This window comes from Sprattus sprattus (genome assembly GCF_963457725.1).
Source record: "Sprattus sprattus genome assembly, chromosome: 6".
NCBI classification, from domain to species: domain Eukaryota; kingdom Metazoa; phylum Chordata; class Actinopteri; order Clupeiformes; family Clupeidae; genus Sprattus; species Sprattus sprattus.
Genome location: NC_137925.1, coordinates 7,567,978 through 7,592,757, shown reverse-complemented (window position 1 = coordinate 7,592,757; position 24,780 = coordinate 7,567,978). Strand labels below are relative to the sequence as shown.

Sequence of the window (24,780 nt, the reverse complement as noted above, 5' to 3'; positions counted from 1 at the left end):
ATGTTCAAAAATTACAGTAGCTGAGGTTTTCAGAAAGAAAGGGTCAAGCTTGTCATCACCAGTCAATTTCTTTGGATCAATGTGTGTTTGAGTGTGTGTGTGTGTTTGAGTGTGTGTGTGTGTGTGTTTGAGTGTGTGTGTGTGTGTGTGTGTGTAGTAGTAGTAGTAGTAGTAGTAACAGTAATTGTGTCCTAATACTCACCCATACATGCATAAATGGGCATGCATACAATTATTATTATTATTAATAACCATATTACTATTTCTGCCACTATTACTACTGCTAACCCTACCACCGTTACTACTTTAAGTGCCACGCAAACTATGAGGAAGAAAAAACAGGAAAGGCCGAACAGGAAAGACAGGCCTTTCTGGTGTCTCTCCACACACACAGACCTGTGCTCTTTAAGACACAGCTGAAAGGGATGAATCAGACCGCACACACACACACACACACACACACACACAACCACATCCACAAACCCGGCGTCTAAGAGCATATTGCTTAGTGTGTGCTGATTCCGTGTGTTGGCATCATGGCGTTGCGGAAGAGTTGGGCCCTCCTCATGATGACAACAGCAGCGGTGTATGTGACAGGTAAGCTGACCAAAACCTCTGACTAGTGACTAACAGGACCCTAAGAGACAGGTGTATGTGCAGGTATGTGCAGTATGTGTTTGTGTGTGTTAGTCTGTCACCTGGCCCAAAACATCTGACTTCTCTTTTATAAAGTGAGAGATGCGAGTTGGCTTGACTGTAATTGTCCTTTATTTAGCCTTGATAGTCCCATTGAGAACACGTCTTCTTTTCTAGGGAACTGAAGTCAAGATGACAACAACAGATACAGGATTAAACATAGACTATGTCATTTTGGTATACAAAAATATATAAGGAGAATGCTGCATTTGGGGTTCATACGGTATATACAATTGTTACATGTTTAGAGAGAGAGATTGTAAGTTGTGTCCTACGCATAGAAGTTGAGAACTGAGCTTGGCCACACAGAGGGAATCTGTGTTGCTTCAGGGTAAAGAGTGACTGCATTTCTGTCACCTAGCAACAATTGCTGCGGTAACAGGTCATTGAAAGGGTGCTAGTGTGTGGGTAGGGAGAGTTGATGAGGGATGAGGATTGATTGAGGTGTTTTTTAACCCTCTTTACAGGTTGGTGTTGAAACTTTAGTGTGTAAACCACTGCTCCCGATGTCAGCAGCTTGTGTTGGGATAGAGTGATCGTCTCCGAGTGTGTGTGTGCTTCCTTATACACACACCAACAATCAGCTCTCAGTTTTCAAACAGCAGAACAATTCACAGAATACACACCACTATCTGAATCAAAACTGTATGACCAAACCAAACATTATTTTTTTCTAATGCAGCCTTCTGTATTTTCTCACTAGCAAGTTTTCCTGTATGTTATCACATTTTAAAACACATTGTTAAGGAGTTATGACTTAAAGCATATTCCATGAAGACACAGATTGGAGTTGAATTGTTCCCTTAAACAGAGATGCAGCCATTGATGGAACATTCTCCAAACCTTGTTGTCAAATCAAGCATCAGAGAGTTGTTGTAGAGAGGGCCATACAGCTTTATAACGCCACGCAGAAGAGGAAGGGGAGGGAGATGGACTTTTCTGCATGAGTATACCTCAGTCTGCCCTCCTCTTCTCATTGCATTATATTCCATCCCACTGTCCATTCTTTTCACAGACTTTACTATTCATATCACTTTGCACTATCCTCACACACACAAGCACAAGTACTCTATCTTTGCACTATCCACACAAGCACATGAACACTATCTCTCTGCACTCTTTGCACTCCTTTCCTCATGGGCATCAACACTGTCACAATCAATGCACACTGTAATATAGGGCCAGATCTATCCTGTATCAGAAAACACCCCACTCCCTGTGAACATGTTCTCCCTATGTGTATTGTTTTTATTGTGATTCATGTATGTATGTTTGTGAGTTAAGTGTATAAGCTACTGGATGACCTTAATTTACCTCGGGATTAATAAAGAATCCATCTATCTATCTATCTATTTTTTTGTCCACGGATGTGCAGCAGCTTTAAAGGCTGGGAATTGTCAAGCTTTAACTCTATATTTTTCTTGGGAAATGGTGTAATTGACATTGATACCTCAGTATCCTCAATATTACTGCACTTTAACAGAAATCAGACCAGTGTGCGGTTGTTGGACAGTCACGTGTACTTAGGGTGACCATATTTGAGTTTGTGAAAAAGATGACACTTTGTCCCGGGGGAGGGGCGTGGTAGTTTATAGCATTGAAGTTTTGACTTTTTTTTTGCATTGAAGTTTTGACATTTGACATCACATGCAGAAGACCCCGCCCCCTCCCCCTGCAACAAAATTTTGACATCTTTTACACATGCAGAACTTATGAACTTATGATATTTCACTGTCTGTGCAGAGCAAATACAACTTGTGCATATTTCACTGTCCATCTTGTTTCTCTCTTAATTGAACGTAGGCACACTTCACTGTCTGAGCACAGCAAAAAGCTACAACAAGGATTCAAGATGCAAAGACACTTTTAAAAACAATTTTATATTTTTCTCTTAAACCTATATTATTATCCCAGTTCAAGGGGTAGTATGCCTTGCTAGATAGTCACAGAAATGTAGTTAGGTAATGGGGTTTATTTCTCATGTCTCCCTGTACTCATACAAGATGGACTTGCAATTCTAGTTTCGGCTTGGGGCAATTAACATGCAACAATAGGCATGCATCATAATCTGCACCTTGTATAAGCATAATTATTACTTAGTTGACACTGAACACAAACCTGCTGGCAGTACTGTGTGATTCAACTTTTCCTAGCCTTGAAACTGTGTGCGCAAATGCATAAGACCTCAAATGTATCAGGATGCCTGTGTACCACCCTCAATGCAGCAAGAAGACGCCTGTGTATGAAGAGTGCGTTACAAATAAAATGCGTTATTATTATTATTACCACCCTCAATGCAGCAAGAAAAAACACACATGTATCAGGACGCCGGTGTACCACCCTGCAGCAAGAAAAAACCACAAATGCGTTAATGTGTACTGCACTCCACCTGGTGAGCTTCATCTGCAAACCAGTGGAATGCCGCTGTTCATTATTAAACCGGTGGAATGCCATTGTGCCGTCCTGTTCATTGTTGACCTCAGGTCTGCCTGACTGCTCACCTGTTGGTTCTATGAGCTGGCGTCTACAGGTGCTAGGTTTGACTGCTCACCTGTTGGTTCTATGAGCTGGCGTCTACAGGTGCTAGGTTTGACTGCTCACCTGTTGGTTCTATGAGCTGGCGTCTACAGGTGCTAGGTTTGACTGCTCACCTGTTGGTTCTATGAGCTGGCGTCCTCAGGTGCTAGGTTTGACTGCTCACCTGTTGGTTCTATGAGCTGGCGTCTACAGGTGCTAGGTTTGACTGCTCACCTGTTGGTTCTATGAGCTGGCGTCCTCAGGTGCTAGGTTTGACTGCTCACCTGTTGGTCCTATGAGCTGGCGTTTACAGGTGCTAGGTTTGACTGCTCACCTGTTGGTCCTATGAGCTGGCGTTTACAGGTGCTAGGTTTGACTGCTCACCTGTTGGTCCTATGAGCTGGCGTTTACAGGTGCTAGGTTTGACTGCTCACCTGTTGGTCCTATGAGCTGGCGTTTACAGGTGCTAGGTTTGACTGCTCACCTGTTGGTCCTATGAGCTGGCGTTTACAGGTGCTAGGTTTGACTGCTCACCTGTTGGTCCTTTGAGCTGGCGTCTTATCATCGCTGAGCACAAGCTCTTTGGCCTCTGAGGGATTTACATGTCTGGGGGATTCTAGTGACCATGATCCAGGAGCTCACTTAGCAGAGCTAGGAGTGTGTGTGTGTGTGTGTGTGTGTGTTTGTGTGTGTGTGTGTTTGTGTGTGTGTGTGTTTTTGTGTGTGTGTGTGTGTGTTGTGTGTGTGTGTGTGTGTGTGTGTGTGTGTGTGTGTGTGTGTGTGTGTGTGTGTGTGTGTGTGTGTGTGTGTGTGTGTGTGTGTGTGTGTGTGTGTGTGTGTGTGTGTGTGTGTGTGTGTGTGTGTGTGTGCAGAGCTAGGAGTTGAGGTCATGGGTTTCATCTACTGATGAAAACGTGTATCTGCACTATACCGTAAGTGGATTTTTGGATAAAAACAGCTAACATACCACTAGCAGGGGCGGAGAGGCCATCGGGAGCACCGGGATTTTTCCCGGTGGGCCAGTCGGCCAATTATCTCTCGGGAACCAGCCTGCAGGCCGGCCTTCGCAGCCGTTGAGTCAAAGCCATGAGCGGCCCATTGACTTTACATGTACGTCAAATCATGGTCCCGTGAAAATCTCTAAATTCTCCGAAAATTACAGAATTGGGCCGTCCAGCAACCACTATTTATAGCACTATTTGTCTCTGTACATCACACTTATGGTGGTGTCTGTCAAACTCACTCCCATTAATCCAACCTTCTGATTTTTGTTTAGCCTCCTATATTGATGTAATTCTTTTTATTCAGACGCTCCATTACTTTCATGACCACAAATATAAATTGGCCAGCGATTTAATTCGTTTTTTTGTTGAATGTAGAATGGTCGAGCAAAGCATCATGGGAAATGTGTATCGTTCTGCCTTTATCAAGTGAACCTAGGGAGATAAATTAGCGGCTATCAGGGAGAGAGAGCAGGTGAAGCGTACCTGATGGAGGGACATAAGAGAAAGGAGAAAGGAGGGGGCAAAAAGGCCAGACTGAAAAAGAGGCGGATGCAGGAGGAAAGTGCATCAAAATGTACAAGAATTACGGATTTATTCAACCAGCCGTCAACTAGATGCGAGTGAGTTGACAGGACACATTGTTGCGAATTAGCATAACATTTGAGCCAATACGGGAGTCGATTTGTTCCGTATTTCCATAAATGTACATATACAAATACACTGTCACTGTCACTGTCATGTCTGTCACCCACACATCAACTCTAAATCTAACAATAATGATCAAAAGCCGCCCGTTTGTTTCTGTAGTTGATATATGGGAGGTGGAGGGGATGCGGGTTGGGCCAGTTGTGGGCACGTTGTGGGCACGTGCAGTTAGAATTGTCCCGGTGGATTTTTGTGTCCCACTCCGCCCCTGACCACTAGACTACATGTAGATGTAGAAAGGGGACAAGATTAGACGGAAGGAGAGACATAAAGAAAGCCTCTCTCACATACTTAGAGATTAAAGTATTGTCTGCTACATGATTTAACTTTAATGCCAATCTGCCAGTGGGGTCATGTGACAGTAACCTCTTTGTTTCCTGTGTGTATATGTTTGTGTGTGTGTATATTTTTGTGTGTGTATGTGTGTATGTGTGTGTGTGTGTGTGTGTGTGTGTGTGTGTGTGTGTGTGTGTGTGTGTGTGTGTGTGTGTGTGTGTGTATGTATGTGTCAGTGACAGTGTGTGTGTGTGTGTGTGTGTGTATGTATATGTCAGTGACAGTGTGTGTGTGTGTGTAGGTGCGGTCCTGCCACAGTAACCTCTCTGTTTCCTTTGCCTTGCAGATGTCCAGGCTCAGACGACAAGCGGTGAGGGACACATCTTTCTCAACCATACTCCATCTGTCTACTCTGCTTTTAGCACACACCTGTGACGCAGAAGATGTGGCTCACTGACGACCAACCGGGGTGTTTTTTGGTCTTGGTCTTCTGTATATTGGTAGAAGGGCAGGGCAGAAGTAACATGCTAATGATCATTTATCAAATGATAATAATATAATCTTGTTAATAAGTCATTGCTCAGCATGTATACAATAGTTAGTTCTGTCCACTTCAAAGAGTAGTCTGTTAGGTATTATCAAGCTGCCGTAAATTGCCTTCAGACATCACAGCTGTTCAGTTATTTACGATGCAACACAATCCCACATTGTATTGTGAAAATATGCTATGTTCAAAAAAATGAAATGAGCTTAAAGATTGAAGGTGTTGTTTGTAAATTCATATTATTAAATCCATCCTCAATTTTCACTTTGATCAGTAATAGCCAAAGTTAAGTTACTGAACACGAAAGGGGGTGCATTATCACAAAATAACAGCACAGTTTTATTTCTGTGGTCAGAGGGACAACATGTAGAGCTGCTCGGGATCCCCCTCGGCTGTGTGCAATGGCAGTCCACTTGAAAGAATGGAAATATGAATAAATACATTAATGAATCAGTATAGCAGAAATTCATTCATTCAGTCAGTAAATGGATAGATTAATGTGTTGTTCCCATCAGAGTGTGGGATAGCCCCCCTGAATACCCGGATCGTGGGGGGTACGGACGCTCCGTCGGGCAGCTGGCCGTGGCAGGCCAGTCTTCACCTGAATGGGAATCACATCTGTGGTGGCAGCCTCCTCAATAGCCAGTGGGTCCTCACCGCAGCCCACTGCATACTCAGGTGAGATTCTATCCAGTGTGCTCACTAACCTCACCGCAGCCCACTGCATACTCAGGTGAGATTCTATCCAGTGTGCTCACTAACCTCACCGCAGCCCACTGCATACTCAGGTGAGATTCTATCCTGTGTGCTCAATAACTACCACTTTAAATCACTAGATTATACCACAGCGCCCTCTCCTGGTAAAGCACAAGTTGTTTGCGAAATAATTGTAAGTACCTTTGCTGGTTTAATCAGGCAAACAAGTCTCACCACTAGATATTAAATTATTCTTGTGGTATTTTGACCAAAATATGTTACTGGCATTTCACAAAGACCCCAAGGAACCATATCAACTTGTGGTAAAATGGGCATTCGATGGGTCCTTTAACACACACACTCCCCCTCTCTCTTTCATACACACACACACAGACACACAATTTTTTTCATATATTCACAGTTGTCCTCTTTTTCCAAGCCTACGTCATTTTTATATTATAGTACGTTAATGCTTTTCTTGTGTTTCACTTGGGACTAACTGTTTGGGAACTTGTCTAAATGATTTTTCTGTGACAGCCCATAACTGAAGGTAATAATGTTCTAATGGTTCTAAATATTTTTTCTGTAACAGCAGATAACTGAAGGTAATCATGTTCTAATGATTCGATCAAGTTGGCGCTGATCTGGTGTTTATATTGAATGAGCCGTCACTTCTGTCTCTCCCTCCCCATCAGTCGTCAGTTAAGCAGTTGGACGGTCTACCTGGGCCGTCAGGTGCAATCCGGCAGCAACCCTAACGAGGAGAGAGTGTCCGTGTCAAGGATCACCACGCACCCAAACTACAACAATACGCTCTTCAACAACGACGTCGCGCTCATGCAGCTCAGCTCTACCATCACCTTCACCGACTACATCCGGCCCGTCTGCCTGGCCACCGGCACCAGTGCCTTCCACAGTGCCACCGCCTGCATGGCCACTGGTTGGGGCAACGTCGGCAGAGACGGTAAGACTACGACTGCTCACTACACTAAACCTAGACATGGCAAATAGTTCAGTCCCACGACGGGTTAAAAGCTCAGCCAGACGTTGATTTGGATGAACTGTTCTGTTTGGGAAAGAAGTTCATAGTCTTCTGTGAAAATGAGTTTCTGAGAACGAAAATCTCTCTCTGAATTCAAAGTCACATGACAAAGCACAAAGGACAATAAAACAACAGATTAATTTGTAACGGAACATTGAGAAAAAAAAGAATATGCAGTAATACAGGGCCGGAGTGGGGCCACTTTTCAGCCCAGGAATTTCAGGACCAAGACAGGCCCACTTTTTCTATGCTAGTGGAAATTGGATAAATTAAGCAACAGTTCAGCTCTTATTATCCTGTAGTTTTTTTGTATTAATACCATGGTTCAACCAACAATGTAAAGGTAAAATAATAATCCAATTAAGATGAGAAGTTAACCAAAAATATTCAACTATTCCACAAGGATAGGTTGATAAATTAACAAAAGCAGAAATAAATAAATAAACATTTGAAACGTATCCCACTCTTCAACAAAGAAGCATATTGAACTAATGTTTCCAGTTCAACTCGGAGTGCAGTATAGTTACATTGCGAACAGCACCAACAGCATCTGCACTACAGCATCAGTAACCGCTTAAGCAGTGCACTGGTTTCAGCTACTTTATCTATAACTGTGTCGTTGCTAAGAGACATGAGGATTTCCTTCTCTGTGCACATTAACATGAAAGCCTCCAAGTTGTCCTGACTCAATGAGCTTCGTACCCTTTTCTTTACATATTTTAAGGTTGAGAAGCTTCTCTCACATGCAACCTGTGTGATGGACAAAGTCAACAGAAATGTATATGCTAACCCAATGACATGATAAGCATCTGTGAGGAGGTTGTAGCCTACTGTGAGAGTATTAAATAGACACAAATGCCACAGGCATTTTTGCAGGAGGACTAAGTCCTGCTTTCAAGCTCCATCTCTGATTCTTCCAGATATGGTAGTCCGCCACTATCCTCCTGACCTTCCTGTGCCAACTCACTACATGCCATGACAGTATTACCTTCAAGACAGGACTTTTTCAGTCTCTCTCACTGGTATGCCAGGCTAGACAGCTCAGTTTGTAATGTACTAACAGTAGCTCTGTCATCAAACGTAAGCAGGCATTTGCTGATTTCCTGGAGTGCTGAGTTAGGGAGCCTATTTATCTTTATTTCAGGAAAGTTTTTAGGTTCAAGACAAGTGAAATCTGAGGAAAGTTTTGCATTTGCTGAAAACCTCCTTTCCATGCTACCTGCCAGTGTCCAGAATAACATTATGGACATTCACCTCCAATGCAGCATCAGATGAGGCTACTGGTTCATCATCTAAAATCTCCCCTGGCATTCTTTTCTTTCATCAAGTACTGACATATACTGCTCTTTCGTACATTAAATAACCTTAAATCATATTGTTTACTCTGTTATCCTCTCTACCTGTCCCTGTAGTTATGGCCTCCTCATTGCACATTTCTGGCTCATCATTTTCGGCATCATTTTCAGTCATTTTACTGCATACACAGATCAAGTTTGAGTTTTGTTATCAATATTTGCAAAATCTATGGATCGCCATATATTGGGTGGTATAAAATGGCTAATATTTTAATTTAATATTTTACTTGTGAATAGTTTGACAACGGTACAACGATATTAACCAACGCTACAGTTAGTTCAATGCTAATCATTAGGCCTATGTCTCTCTTTTCACTTGTGTTTGTCTTCTTGAAAATACATCGGTAAGCTTGGCACATTTGGCAGCATCCTCCTCCAATGCCTTTCTTCTTTTCAACCCGGCTTTTTCAGCCCCTCCTGGCCTCTTCCTCCCTGACTCGTATCGTTGCAGTAGGGTCGGCCCAGCTATCGGTAGTCTATCCGAGAAAATGTTTTGGAAAAGACGGGCTATGGACCCAACCAACTCTATTTGGGAGGGGAGAACTTCCTCGCATGGTACAACCCATGCAGAGTCTGCGGTGTATGAATGCGGAACGTGTGTAGCCTACTTTAAAGGCACCCAGTGCAACTTTCGAGGCTTAAAAATAAACATTCAATTTCTAGTCTTTTTTACACGTAGTCAGTTTCAATAACTCCATACGATTACATATCGACATTCAAGGAGCAAAGATAAGATCTCGTTGTGTGGTGAGAACTGATAGAAAATCGATAACAACAACAATCGCCGCCGTTTTCTTTATTTTTTGTTACCTACAATAAATAAAGCAGGATTCCAGTCAATGGAAAAATGGCCTCTCCCCACCGGCGATTGTTGTTGTTTACGATTTTCTATCAGTTCTCACCACACAACGACGTCTCATCTTTGCTCCTTGAATGTCGATATGTAATGGTATGGAGTTATTGAAACTTACTACGTGTAAAAAAGACTAGAAATTGAATGTTTATTTTTCATTGAATGTTTACATAAAGTTGCACTGGGTGCCTTTAAGAGAAGATGGACTAACGTGACAAATGTCAAAAAAATGTATTCTCGACCGGCCAAGAAGTGAAGAGGCCCACCTGGAACTCTCTCGATTCTCCCGGTTACCCACCCCGGGCCTGCAGTAATATGATAAGTCAGATGTACATCCACGCACACACTCTCTCTCTTTCTAACACACACACTCTGTCTGTCTCTCCCTCTTTCTCTCTCTCTCACACACAAACACACACACACTCTCTCTCTCCCACACACACACACACACACACACACACACACTCTCGCTCTCTCACACACACAGACACTCTCTCTCTCTCTCTCTCACACAGACACACACATACACACACACTCTATCTCACACACACACACACACTCTCTCTCTCTCTCCACACACACACACACACACACACACACACACTCACACTCACTAACACATATACTCACTAACCTTACGAGCACACTGCATGCTCACCTTACGAGCACACTGACTCACCTTACGAGCACACTGACTCACCTTACGAGCACACTGCATGCTCACCTTACGAGCACATTTCATACTCACTGACCTTACGCGTACACTGCATAAGCACCTTACGAGCACACTGCATACTCACTGACCTTACGAGCACACTGCATACTGACCTTATGCGCACACTTCATACTCACCTTACGAGCACACTGCATACTCACCTTACGAGCACACTGCATACTGACCTTATGCGCACACTTCATACTCACCTTACGAGCACACTTTATACTCACCTTACGAGCACACTGCATACTCACTGACCTTACGAGCACACTGCATACTGACCTTATGCGCACACTTCATACTCACCTTACGAGCACACTGCATACTCACTGACCTTACGTGCACACTGCATACTCACCTTACGAGCACAATGTATACTCACTAACCTTACAAGAACACTGCATTCTTACTAAGCTGTTCTGCAATACTTGAATGCTCGCCTACCATCCTATGTTTGGATGTGTGGTGTTAATACCATCCTATGTTTGGATGTGTCGTGTATATACCATCCTTTGTTTGGATGTGTCGTGTATATACCATCCTATGTTTGGATGTGTCGTGTATATACCATCCTATGTTTGGATGTGTCGTGTATATACCATCCTATGTTTGGATGTGTCGTGTATATACCATCCTTTGTTTGGATGTGTCGTGTATATACCATCCTATGTTTGGATGTGTCGTGTATATACCATCCTATGTTTGGATGTGTCGTGTATATACCATCCTATGTTTGAATGTGTCGTGTACCATCCTATGTTTGGATGTGTCGTGTATATACCATCCTATGTTTGGATGTATTGTGGGCATGCAATTGCACAATCGTATAATGCAATTTTGCTCCTGATTCTAATTGGGAAATCCGAGATAAAGAGCTTTACGTGCTTGGTCTCTCTTTGTGCGTCTTTTCAGAGTCCCTCCCTGCACCACAGACACTCCAGGAGGTGGAGGTCCCTGTCGTAGGGAGCCGGCAGTGCGCTTGCCAGTACACCTCGGCATCGAATGCTCTTATCACACCGCAGATGATATGCGCCGGGTCCTCAGGCAAGGGTGTATGTCAGGTACGCAGTAGCAGGCCAGATCCAGTCGGTCAGCTCCTCTCTGAGGATATACTATTATGTATAGTAATTGTGTCTGTGTGTGTTTGTGTGTGTGTGTTTGTAGGGTTGAGGAGTAACTTGTTACATGTTACATGAGTTACGTAATTAAATTACATAATGTTTGATATACTAGTATGTATAGTAATTGTGTCTGTGTGTGTTTGTGTGTGTGTGTGTTTGTAGGGTTGAGGAGTAACTTGTTACATGTTACATGAGTTACGTAATTAAATGACATAATGTTTGATATACTATTATGTAAAGTAATTGTGTGTGTGTGTGTGTGTGTGCAGGGTTGAGGAGTAACTTGTTACATGTTACATGAGTTTCGTTATTAAATGACATAATGTTTGTAATTGCAATCCTTTACAGTAACTTTGATAAAATGTGAAATTAGATTGCAGTTAATATCAAAATGTTGGTGATTATGAAGGTTACATCCGAAAGCTTTAAAGCTTATGTGTAGAATATAAATTCATTCTGTTGCTTTGGATTTTTTCGCCATCTAGACAGGCTCTTATTAATTAAAATAGTTAAATGACTTATGACGTTTTTAACATGGTAGCTAGAAATCTGTAACTTTCCCAAACCCCGTGGGCGTGTATGTGTGTGTGTGTGTGTGTTGGGGGGGGGGGGGGGGGGGGGCGTGTGTGTGTGTGTGTGTGTGTGTTTAGGGAGACTCTGGGGGACCCCTGCAGTGCAAACAAGGTACCCAGTGGATCCAAGCCGGCCTCTCCAGCTATGGGGTTCCCTGTGCCACTGGACGCTTCCCAGAAGTCTTTGCACGCGTCTCAGAGTTCCAGTCGTGGATCACAGACAACGTGGCAGGGGCGAGTGTCGGGTTTGTCACCTTCAGCACCTCAGGCGACGATAGTGACATCAGTTTCCAGTGTACCAGCACCCCGACCACGCCGGCCATCTCCTCAGCGGCCACCTCCTCAGCGACCCTCAGCCTCCTCTCTCTGGCCCTCCTGTCTGGACTCTGGTTCACTGTCCCCCACTGAGTCCCTCTGCCCCCCAGCACTCAGCTCTGCGTCACTTTGCCTCTAACTCACACAGTCCAACACCGACTCCCTCCAAATCGCAGCCCTCTCTATCTCTCTCTCTGCCTCACTTTGCCTCTAACTCACACAGCCCAACACCGACTCCCTCTAAATCACAGCCCTCTCTATCTCTCTCTCTGCCTCACTTTGCCTCTAACTCACACAGTCCAACACCGACTCCCTCTAAATCACAGCCCTCTCTCTCCCTTTCCTGCCTCACCTGTAAATCTAACCGACAGACCTAGGACCTAGAGTTCCAAAAGGCAGGGGAACCCTGTATGTGTGTATAAGAGTGTGAGTAAGACACTGCCTGGTTATAGAACTGATTTGTTTTATGTCCCTGTGGTAAGTTATTCTCCCAATAAAAGATTTCTGCATAGTTGCGTGTCTGCACTAAATGACGATAAAATGTGACAGACAAAAAAGAAGAGAGAAGCGAGACAGTTTAGAAACAGTTTAGGGGTTTACGGAATAAGTGACACTAAAGGAAGTGATGAAGTCATGAGCATTGCGATCATATCTACAAACGCTGCACACTCACATAGTGACATACAGGGGTTAAATTGGGATTTTCTATGTGGGGGGGCTCTGATCCGGAGGGGCAAATTTCACAAATCTTTCGAGGATTATGCAGTAAATAAGTTGCCAAATTAAACAAAAAACACATCACCGTTAAAGCTAACTTCGTGAAAAGTAACCTACTAACAAATACTTTCCATTTCCCACCACTTGTTTGTCATGTCATCCATTCATATGGATGTGAATCAATCAATACTAATACAATTATATAGTATTAGTATTGATTGATTCACATCCATATGAATGGATGACATGACAAACAAGTGGTGGGAAATGGACAGTATTTGTTAGTAGGTTACTTTTCTAAAAAAATATTCACAGGGTCAATGCTAAAATACACTACTCACCCAAAAGCCAGATATCACTAACTTTTTGTGAGTAGTGTATGTTCAAGGACCAATGCATAGCCAGGAGGAAGATTTAGATGATGAGCAACCATCCACAAGCAGTGAAGCAAGCAGCCAACAACTCCAGCATTTTGTATAATATACAAAATGCTGGAGTTGTTGGCTGCTTGCTTATTGGCTGCTTGCTTGCTGGAGTTGTTGGCTGCTTTACATATTATGTTGCTTAATATGTACTCTGTAGATTTTGAGTGTGTTTGATGAGGTCACATTAAGAGCTGATTCATTGATACAAATAAGTTTGAAATTCATCCAGCTAGGAATGAGAAATGTGATTCGGAGATCGCATAGACTACTTGCTAAATCATTTAGAATTAGCAGCATTGTTCTTTTTAACTAGCACTTGCGAATTGACACACCAGTAGCAGGCTATCCCTGCATGTCTAAGGTTAATTTTCCCTGCTTAATGAAAATGCAAGCCCATATCTAATGATATTAGCCTATTGGTGATGATCGACCTCTTTCAAAATACCGTGCACCTTTAATTTTGTTTCTCTTACCTCGCCATTCACCTGTCTACTACGATATGTCTGATGATGACCGATTGACGTTGTGTTGTCTGATCGCGGAGGAGGAGCTGCTGCGCAAGTTTCGTGCGCGATATGCCTACTTCTCAAACTTGCTCCAGATGTCTAGGCCAGCCTTTCCCTACCATTATTTAGATTTGTGTTTTAAAACAACATAGATTTGCAATGGAAAAGTTGTGAATGAGTAGGACAACATTGCTCGTGAATGGACTAGGCAGACTGCCAAAATCGGCTGGAGCTGCTGCGCAGCAGATCTGCTTTGCAGAACTCCAGACCCGGCAGCTTATGTGCCGGGGCTCCGCCCCGGACAGCCCCGGCCCAATTTAACCACTGGTGACATACAGGTGCATCTCAATATATTAGAATATCATCGAAAAGTTGATTTATTTCAGTAATTCTATTCAAAAAGTGAAACTCATATTTTATATAGATTCATTTCACTCAGACTGATATATTTCAAGTGATTATTTCTTTTAAATTTGATGATTATAACTGACAGCTTATGAAAACCCAAAATTCAGTATCTCAGAAAATTAGAATATTACTGGAGACCGATAGAAAAAAGGATTTTTAACACAGAAATGTTGGACTACTGAAAAGTATGAACATGTACAGCACTCAATACTTGGTTTGGGCTCCTTTTGCATGAATTGCTGCAGCAATGCGGCTTGGCATGAAGGCAATCAGTCTGTGGCACTGCTGAGGTGTTATGGAAGACCAGGTTGCTCTGATAGTGGCCTTCAGCTCTTCTGTGTGTTTGGGTCTGTTGTCTCACATCTGTCTTTTCACAATACCCTATAGAATCTCTATGGGTTTTAGGTCAGGCGAGTTTGCTGGCCAATCAAGCACAGGGATACCATGGTCCTAAAACCAGGTACTGGTACCTTTGGAAGTGTGTGCAGGTGCCAAGTCCTGATGGAAAATGAAATCTGCATCTCCATAAAGCTGGTCAGCAGAGAGAAGCACAAAGTGCTCTAGAACTTTCTGGTAGATGGCTGCGCTGACCTTGGACCACACAGTGGACTAACACCAGCAGATGACATGGCACCCCAAACCATCACTGACTGTGGACACTTTACACTGGACCTCAAGCAACTTGGATTCTGTTCCTCTCCTCTCTTCCTCCAGACTCCGGGACCTTGATTTCCAAATTGAATGCAAAATGTACTTTCATCTGAAAAGAGAACTTTGGATCACTGAGCAACAGTGCAGTCCTTTTTGTCCTTAGCCAAGGTGAGACGCCTCTGACGTTGTCTCCGGTTCAAGAGTGGCTTGACACAGGAATGTGACAGTTGAAGCCCATGTTCTGGATACGTCTGTGCGTGTAGGCTCTTGAAGCACTGACTCCAGCTGCAGTCCACTCCTTCTGAATCTCCCTTGAATGGGCTTTGTTTCACAATCCTCTCAAAGATGTCGTTATCCCTGTTGCTTGTGCACCTTTTTCTACCAAATTGTTTCCTTCCATTCAACTTCCCATTAATGTGCTTGGATACAGCACTCTGTGAACAGCATGCTTCTTTAGCAATGACCTTTTGTGTCTTACCCTTCTTGTGCAGGGTGTCAATGATCGTCTTCTGGACAAATGTCAAGTTAGCAGTCTTCCCCATGATTGTGTAGCCTGCTGAACTAGACTGAGAGACCATTTAAGGGCTCAGGAAGCCTTTGCCGTTGTTTTGAGTTAATTCGCTGATTAGAGTGTGACACCATTGGTCATCAATATGGAACTTTTTCACAATATTCTAATTTTCTGAGATACTGAATTTCTGGTTTTCATTAGCTGGCAGTTATAATAATGAAAATTAAAAGACATAAACACTTTAAATAGATCAGTCTGTGTGTAAACAATCTATATAATATATGAGTTTCACTTTTTGAATAGAATTACAGAAATAAATCAACTTTTCGATGATATTCTAATTTATTGAGATGCACCTGTATATAGCACGCAGACGCCGACAATAAGCAGGAAAGTGACTTCTTAGCTCCTGGCCTGACGGTTGACTCAGCAAAAAGATTCTAAGCTCTTGGCCTGAGGGCTGACTCAGCAAAAGATTCGTTCTTAGCTCCTGGCCTGAGGGCTGACTCAGCAAAATATTCTTAGCTTCTGGACTGAGGGCTGACTCAGCAAACGATAGCTCCTGGCTTGAGAGCTGACTCAGCAAAAGATACATTCTTAGCTCCTGGCCTGAAGTCGTTCCGTTCTCAAGAAAGAGGTTGGAGATGAAAAGGAAAATGATGGTTGTCTGAGCAAACCAGTAACTGTGAAAATCATACACAGCATGGGGTCATCATGGGGTCATCATTGGGTCATGTCCTTCAATTACGAAGAAATGTGGCCAGTTGCTGCCATACGTTCAAATTCTCTGCAATAAGGGCTTTTTACACCAAGAGCATGTACGGCAAACAGAACATCTGTCCAGTCCTCCCAGAACCCATTTTTGGTTAAATCTCCATTCTTCAGTTCCTTTTGGTTGCTTCACTTTTGGAATGAGCTTATGCTGTCCATGCTTTTCACAGTCATTGGCTGATACTGACAGTCAGTTATGATTTACACAGTGTGCCTCAAACTGCAACTCCTCACCTTAGCTTCCTCATCCCACTGGAATACCATGCATACCTTGTGCCAATGGTTGTCATTTATCTTCTTATGGTAAAAGGTCCTCCTAGGGTTAGATGATCTTATGCGTTCCGTGCTTTTGACAGCAAACTCATATTGCCAAAGATACAGAGTTTATCAGCCATATTTCTCTTAGTAGTGATTATCATATTATCCTTAGGAGCGACTATCATCCATATTATCATTAGGAGTGATTATCATCCATATTATCATAAGGAGCGACTATCAGCCATATTATCATTAGGAGCGACTATCAGCCATATTATCATTAGGAGTGATTATCATCCATATTATCATTAGGAGTGATTATCAGCCATATTATCATTAGGAGTGATTATCATCCATAGTATCATTAGGAGTGATTATCAGCCATATTATCATTAGGAGTGATTATCAGCCATATTATCATTAGGAGCGACCATCATCCATATTAGCCTTAGGAGTGATTACCATCCATATTAGCCTTAGGAGTGATTACCATATTATACTTAGGAGTGATTATCAGCCATATTATCATAAGGAGTGACCATCATCCATATTGTACTTAGGAGTGATTACCATATTATCATTAGGAGTGACTATCAGCCATATTGTACTTAGGATCGATTACCATATTATCATTAGGAGTGACTATCATCCATATTATCATTAGGAGTGATTACCATATTATCCTTAGGAGTGACTATCAGCCATATTGTACTTAGGAGTGACTATCAGCCATATTATACTAAGGAGTGAAGATTTCCAACACTGCAACAGTTATGTATAATCAAGGTAAGTCAAGGTCAAATATATCCACCTGGACCTACAGTCATGGACAAAAATATTGGCAGCCCTGCACTTCTTTCAGATAATGCACCGGTTCTCCCAGAAAATAGTCGCAATTGCAAATGCTTTAGGAAGTGGATAAGATGTCACCTGTTGTAACTTGCAGAACACAGAGACACAGAGAAAAGATAAACTGTGAGAAAAGTACTTTAATGTGTTCACAGACCACAGAAGAAGTACACTCCTGTAAAAACAGAAAAAAAGTTGACATTGAGGAAGGAAGGGAAACTCTGGGCATCAAGTGCTTAGGAGCACCTGGTGTTGGAATTAGAGGCAGATGTAAGCGACATCGTCTCAGAGAAAGACGAAAGACGTTTCTGAAAGAAAGTCTTCTGCTGTTCTCTCTCGCTCTCCTGGCAAGGCAAGAGGGCCGTGACTTGCCACAAAGGGGACAAGGATTCTTTCACTCACATCTGGAGCCCTCTGGCGTGCGGTCTGTGTTGCAGGGGATGGGAGGAGGGGGGCACGCTTTAGTAAGCATGGTTGGCCACAAACAGAGACTCGTCGGTGGCAGCGCCACCGCCTGCGGACACGTACTTGCCGGTGGAAGCCTTGCTGTTGGCCTAGAGAGGGTGACACCACCGTAAGAAAACACAGCAGAAGCAGTTTGTGTCGCTGTTTGTGTGTATGTGTCGGGGTGCCTATGTGCTTGTATTTAGCAGCAGTTTTAGTGTGTAGTAGTGGTTTGTGTATGAAGTGTGTGTGACCATTCGTGTTAGTGATTTTTGTGCAGTATGTATATGTGTGTGTGTGTGTGTGTGTGTGTGTGTGTGTGTGCCTGTGTGTGTGTGTGTGTGCCTGTGTGTGTGTGTGTGTGCCTGTGTGTGTGTGTGTGTGTGTGTGTGTGTGTGTGTGTGTGTGTGAACTCACATGGGCTCTCTTGATGAACTCAGCCTGGCAGGCCTTGCCGTTCTCTGGCTTTCCGCTCCAGGCCTTGAGGGCTGAGGCCTGCAGGGCGCGGCCGTAGGAGAAGGTGATGGCCCACGGCCTCTTCAGGGGACACATGTTCATGGCGTTCAGGTTGATGGAGGCCTCCTCCTCACTCTGACCGCCAGACAGGAAGGTGATGCCTGACAGAGAGACATAAGGGAGGGGGGGGGGGGGGGGAGAGAGAGAGGGAAGGGAAGAGTGAAGAGAGAGTGAGAGAGAGAGAGGGAGGAGAAGAGTCAAGAGAGAGTGAGGAGGAGAGACAGTGAGGAGGAGGAGATAGATGAGAAAAAAACAAAAAGGAGAAGTAGGGGAAGTGAAGAGGAAAATAAATAAATAAATAAATACACAAATAAATAAATAAATAATGGGTGTGCACACAATACGCGTGTGTGTGTGTGTGTGTGTGTGTGTGTGTGTGTGTGACCATAACTCGCACCTGGGACTGCGGGGGGAACAGTGCGGCGCAGGGCGGTGACTGTTGCCATGGCAATCTCCTGGTTGGTGTACTTGTGGGAGCAGGAGTGTCCAGCGGTGACCATGTTGGGCTTGAGCAGAGTGCCCTCCAGGTACACGTGATGGTCAGACAGAGCCTTATACATGGCTGCCAGGACCTTCTCTGTGACGTACTGGGTCTTCTTCAGATCATGGTCACCGTCAGGCAGGATCTCTGGCTCAACAATGGGCACGATACCATGCTGAGGATGACAAGACACAGGCACATTAGAAGTGTGTGTGTATGTGTATGTGTGTGTGTTTGTAAATGCCTTTTTATTTTGGTTGAGTGTTCTGTGTCTCTTTATCTTTGTATGTATGTGTGTATGCCTTTTTTATATTGGTTGTGTGTGTGTCTCTCTCTTTACCTTGGTATGTGTGTATGCCTTTTTATGTTGGTTGTGTGTGTGTGTGTCTCTCTCTATCTTGGTGTGTGTGTGTGTGTGTGTGTGTCTCTATCTTGGTGTGTGTGTGTGTGTGTGTGTGTGTCTCTATCTTGGTGTGTATGTGTCTATCTCGGTGAGTGTGTGTGTGTGTGTGTGTGTGTGTGTCTATCTTGGTGTGTGTGTTTGTGTGTCTCTCTGTCTTAGTGTGTGTGTGTGTCTATCTTGGTGTGTGTGTGTGTGTGTGTGTGTGTGTGTGTGTGTCTATCTTGGTGTGTGTGTGTGTCTCTCTCTATCTTGGTGAGTGTGTGTCTTTATCTTGGTGTGTGTCTATCTTGCTGTGTGTGACTCTTTATCGTGGTGTGTGTGTCTCTCTCTATCTTGTGTGTGTGTCTATCTTGGTGTGTGTGTGTGTGTGTCTCTATCTCGGTGAGTGTGTGTGTGTGTGTGTGTTTGTGTGAGTTCATCTTGGGGTTTGCGTGTGTGTGTGTGTGTGTGCCTCTTTATCTTGGTGTGTGTGTGTGTGTGTGTGTGTGTGTGTGTGTGTGTGCCCCTCACCATCTGGCAGATGCTGGCGTAGCGGGCGAGCACGTTGGCGTTCTCCTTGATGGCGAGGGAAGAGGGGGTGGTATGGGTGATCTTCAGCACGCAGCGCCACTTGGCAAAGTCGCAGCCGTCCTTCTTGTACTGAGCCATGCGCTCGTACAGCCCGTCCAGACCTGGCACGCCACAAAAACAACAACAACAACAACGTCATCAACAACAACAAATGCAAGTAATTACGACATCAAAGCTGGGAGATTTGTGTCATGTGTATCTCTGCTGCACTTGATTTATCTTCCCTTGTTGGTCCTCAGTCACTAACATCAGATGTTGCAAACTTAATTGAACTTAAGGTCCTTGCACAGTATTTTAAGGCTGACCCTGAAGTAGACCCCTTCCTGTCTCTGTATGGTCAGTGGAGGCGGAGTCTATACCCCTTCCTGCCTATGTAGGGTCCGTGGAGGCGGGGTCTAGACCCCTTCCTGTCTCTATATGGTCAGTTGAGGCGGAGTCTAGACCCCTTCCTGCCTCTGTATGGTCAGTTGAGGCGGGGTCTAGACCCCTTCCTGCCTCTGTATGGTCAGTGGAGGCGGAGTCTAGACCCCTTCCTGCCTCTGTATGGTCAGTGGAGGCGGAGTCTAGACCCCTTCCTGTCTATGTATGGTCAGTGGAGGCGGAGTCTAGCATGTCACTCACCCTGGGTGGTGGTCTCTCCATTGGTTCCGGCCAGAGGAACCACACCTTTGTCAACCTTGATGCCCACGACCCAGCCCCTGTGAGGAAGAAGGACAGAGATACACATGCTTAGACTCGTGCTCAAATCAGTGAGAGAAATCAAGACCCAATTAGGGACGTTAGCGATCATAAAGTAGATCAACAGAATCAACTCAGGTAGAGCGAGGAGACGGAGATAAAAGGATTACCCTCAAAGGCTACATGCTGTTAGCATGAGATATAATGTCTCTGAGAAGCTCTCACAGCAGTAAGACATAAGAATGACCACAGTGTTATGAAAGTCTTGTGTTTAGAAATAAAACACTGCAGTATGGACTGTATGTCTGAGCCTGATGTCTCTCAGCAGATTGCACTGTGGAGGTAGAAAAAGTCAAACTTGCTCCACACCTTCCCTTGATGACCTCGGCGAAGGTCTTGCCGCTGTCGGCCTTCTGGTAGAGGGTCTCGTGGAAGAGGATGACACCGCCGATGCAGCTATCAACCTCCTTGTCAGCGGTGAAGAGGAGCTGACGGTACAGCCTTCTGTTCTCCTCAGTGTTCTCGGTGTTGATGCTCTGGAAGCGCTTAGCAACGCTGCCTACATCAGCCAATCAGGGCGAAGTAGACAGAGGGTGAGAGGGAGAAAGAGGGAGAGAGAGAGGGGAGAGAGGGCCGGGGAAAGAGGGGAGAAGGAAGAATGGGAGAAAGAGAGAGGGAAGGAGGGGGAGAGAGAGAGAGAGAAAGAGGGGGAGGGTATAATGGACAAAGAGTAGTTTAGACTGGGTGAAAGGGGAACATGAACTCTCCCTTAAAAGAATCTGAGGTTGTGTAAGAGTGACAGGCATTACTGATACCACAGTAGAAGTGGTGGTCACGGCGAGTGAGATGTGTGTGTGTGTGTTTGTATGTGACAGAAACAATGATTGTTTGTGAGTGTGTGTGTTTGTATGTGACAGAAACAATGATTATGTGTGTGTGTGTGTGTGTGTGTATGTGTGTGTGTATGAGTGTGTATGTGTGTGTGTATGGGTGTGTGTGTGTGTGTGTGTGTGTGTGTGTGTGTGTGTGTATGTATGTGTAAGAGTGTGTGTGTGTGTGTGTGTGTGTGTGTGTGTGTGTGTGTGTGTGTGTGTGTGTGTGTGTGTCTGTGTGAGAGAGAGTGTGTGTGTGTGTGTGAGAGAGTGTGTGTGTGTGTGTACCTGTAGACTCGTCAGCAGCGAGGATACCCTTTCCAGGGGCAACAATCCTATGAGCAATGTCAGAGAGCTCCTTCTTCTGATCAGGAGTGAGGAAAGGGAATGAGTGAGGCATGGTGACTGAGAGAGGGAGAGAGAGACAAAGAGACACAGATAGAGAGGGCAGAGGAAGGGAGGGAGAAGAGGAGAAGAGTGAGAGACAGGGGACAGAGGAAGAGAGAGAAGAGATGGGTGAAAGAGAGGAGAGGATAAGATAGAGTCAGGCATAGAGCAAAAGAGAAAAAGAGAGGGGGGGAGAGAAGGAGAGAGAGACAGACAAGAAGGGAGAGAGAATTAGAATTAGAATTTTCAAAACTCCTTTGTTACAGTCTTAAAAAAACCTACAACACTTTACAAGATCAATTTGTCACAAAGCGCAAACTCAGAAGAAAAGAGAGTGAGGGAGAGAAAGGCAGTGAGTGAAGAGAAAGAAAGAAAGAACGAAAGAAAGAAAAGGAGAGAAATAGAGATGGAGAGCGTGGAAGATAAAGACAGTGAAATAGGTAGAGACATGTAGAGAGAAAAGAAGGTAAAGAAGGAGATAAAATAGATGGAAAAAGAAGAGAGAGAGAGAGAGAGAGGGAACACGTTTTCTCACTTCTCTTTTCTCTAAAAATAACAGTTTCACTTCAGTTAGCATTCCTAGCGCCGCCGCGCCATGCGGCCCAGAGACAGTGGGCTCTAGGGTGGGGCTGTAGTGCGGGCATAGAGAGCAACATGCCCAGTAAATTAATGGCGTTAATGGATAAAAAAAAACGAGTGTGTGTCTTTTTCCACACTGTGTGGAGGACTTAATATAGAGAGTGAGTGAGTGATGCGTCACTATCCGTGTGTCTAACTCCTTATTGTCAGTCTCTCCTTCTCTCCCCCTCCCTCTATCCCCTCTGTTCTGTCTCTCTCTCATTCTCTCCCCCTCCCTGTCCCTTCTGTTCTGTCTGTCTCTCTCTCTCATTCTCTCATTCTCTCCCCCTCACTCTGTCCCTTCTGTTCTGTCTCTCTCTCTCATTCTCTCCCCCTCTCTCTGTCCCCTCTGTTCTGTCTCTCGCTCTCATTCTCTCCCCCTCCCTCTGTCCCTTCCTTTCTCTCTCTCATTGTCAGTCTTCTCTCCTCCCTCTCTCTCTCCCTCCCCATGTTATCTATGCTTGCACCCATAGCAATGGTTGGCATGCTTGTGTCCTTTCCTTGTTCCTTGACCCTGTTATCCTTGACCTTTACTGTACCGATCCCTCTTTCTCTCCGTCTCTCTCTCTCTCCTCTCCTCCAGAACCAGCCCTCTTGCTTCTGCAATAGGTCAGTCTAAATATACATATCTCTCTCTCTGTCTCTCTTTCTCTCTCTCTCTCTCTCTGTCTCTCTATCTCTCTCCAAAGCAGCTGCTGGTCTGGTAACCCCCCCTCGTTTCCAGCCCACTACAGCAAGCCTTTCTGCACGTCCACTCCTACTCCAATCTAAAACTAGCCCCAACAATACTTCAAGAGTCCTAAAATACACCAAAAGTGTCCTGTTGTGTGTCTTGTTCGCCCTGAACTAGCTCACTTCATTAAATGTATGAATATTTTTTTCTGGATATGGTGGTGGAGTTGTGTACTAAACACTGAGTCTCTTTAGGGTTCCATAAGTTTAAATACATACGTAATATATATATATATATATATATATATATATATTAAATTAACATCTTCCTTGGGAGGGATCCTTCACCCATCTTTAACGGCTCAAAGTACTGAAGTTGTTTGATTGGCTCACCAAAGTCACCAGAGTTCCATTCTATGTCCCTATAGTTCCATTCTATGTCCCTATAGTTCCATTCTATGTCCCCAGAGTTCCTAAGTGAATGCTTTTCTCTCTGTGCTAGCTCCTGTCTGTGTAATGTCCGAATGACACGCCTAGAGATGCTAGCATCCCCGATGTTGGTGTGACCTTCACTTCACCCGAAGGCATTTTGTCCTTGGGTAGAGAGAGGCACAGTATGGAGGAGTGGATCTGAGTTAAAAATAAGCCCTAACACACACACACACACACACACACAAAGTCACAGTGCTGTCTCAGAGAGGAAGTTCTTGTATGAATAACCTTCTCGAGGTGAGCATGGCTATGAGTGAGTGTGAGTGTGTGTCTGTGTGTGTGTGTGTGTGTGTGTGTGTGGTGTGTGTGTGTGTGTGTGTGTGTGTGTGTGTGTGTGTGAGTGTGAGCGTGTGTGGAGGGCCAGTGTGTGTCAGCATATCAACAGCCAGGTTTGCTCGTTCAGAAATGTGGTGTGTGTGTGTTTGTGTGTGTGTGTTTGTGTGTGTGTGTGTGTGTGTGTTTGTGTGTCTGTGTGTGTGTGGGTGAGTGTGCTTGTGCGTGTGCGTGTGCGTGTGCGTGTGCGTGTGCTTGTATTCTGCTTAATACAAAAAGCCTGGTGACTGGCAATCTCAATGATTGCCCAGTAAATCAGTCAGTGTAATACATGTAAACTAGGTGAAGTATGTCTCAGATCGCCATCCTCTCACTGCCCCTGGTGTATAGCAGCACAGCTTTCCAATTGTGCTTTTGGGACCAATGAGCCCTGCTCACAAGGTCTGAGCTTTCCGAGCCTGGCTAGGAAAGCATGAGAATGAAGCTATTCATGAACCCTAATGACCAAAGCCATCTCCCTCACATGACAGCTGACAAGCACAACAGCTTTAGGGCAACATTAATTTGATTTAGCATTTATACATAAACTGACCATTTCACTATATTTGTTCAAATCAGCCCGGGCCCTGTAGTAAACTTGCACTAGTAACTAGCATGCAGCAGCAATTGCACTGGTAACTTCTCCAGGAGCTTACTATGACAAAGCAATGTCATACATCTAAATTTCGGAATTTCAGCGTGAATAAATAATTCAAAATCGGAATATCAGCATGAATAAATAATCAAATAATAAATAAATGCACAGCCTAATGATTACACGCTTGTCTTCAGGCAATAAAGAGTGGTGTAGTTACCTCAGTGTTT

General features: G+C 44.2%; 2 protein-coding genes across 2 annotated transcripts in view; one reads left to right on the top strand and one right to left on the bottom strand.

Annotated features, from left to right (window-relative positions):
* Positions 1-536: 536 nt before the first annotated feature.
* On the top strand, positions 537-12,507 carry LOC308366587 (chymotrypsin-like protease CTRL-1; the record flags this gene model as incomplete). The annotated part of the gene is made up of 5 exons (XM_080840303.1): positions 537-597; positions 6,258-6,420; positions 7,134-7,402; positions 11,319-11,467; positions 12,202-12,507. 5 exons carry the CDS (start codon positions 537-539, stop codon positions 12,505-12,507), a joined length of 948 nt encoding a protein of 315 aa, XP_080696429.1.
* A 5,125-nt stretch (positions 12,508-17,632) lies between these two features.
* Positions 17,633-24,780, bottom strand: part of aldoab (aldolase a, fructose-bisphosphate, b) — a 7,265-nt gene continuing 117 nt past the window's right edge. Inside the window, exons 1-8 of the mRNA XM_080840144.1 lie at positions 24,771-24,780; positions 21,763-21,879; positions 20,972-21,161; positions 20,546-20,622; positions 19,865-20,025; positions 18,868-19,126; positions 18,372-18,571; positions 17,633-18,064 (exon numbers count right to left, since the gene is read on the bottom strand). The exon at positions 24,771-24,780 is cut by the window's right edge and continues 117 nt beyond it. Of these exons, the coding sequence (XP_080696270.1) occupies positions 17,972-18,064; positions 18,372-18,571; positions 18,868-19,126; positions 19,865-20,025; positions 20,546-20,622; positions 20,972-21,161; positions 21,763-21,874 (1,092 nt within the window). The 5' untranslated portion in view covers positions 21,875-21,879; positions 24,771-24,780 and the 3' untranslated portion in view covers positions 17,633-17,971. The remainder of the gene's footprint in view (positions 18,065-18,371; positions 18,572-18,867; positions 19,127-19,864; positions 20,026-20,545; positions 20,623-20,971; positions 21,162-21,762; positions 21,880-24,770) is intronic.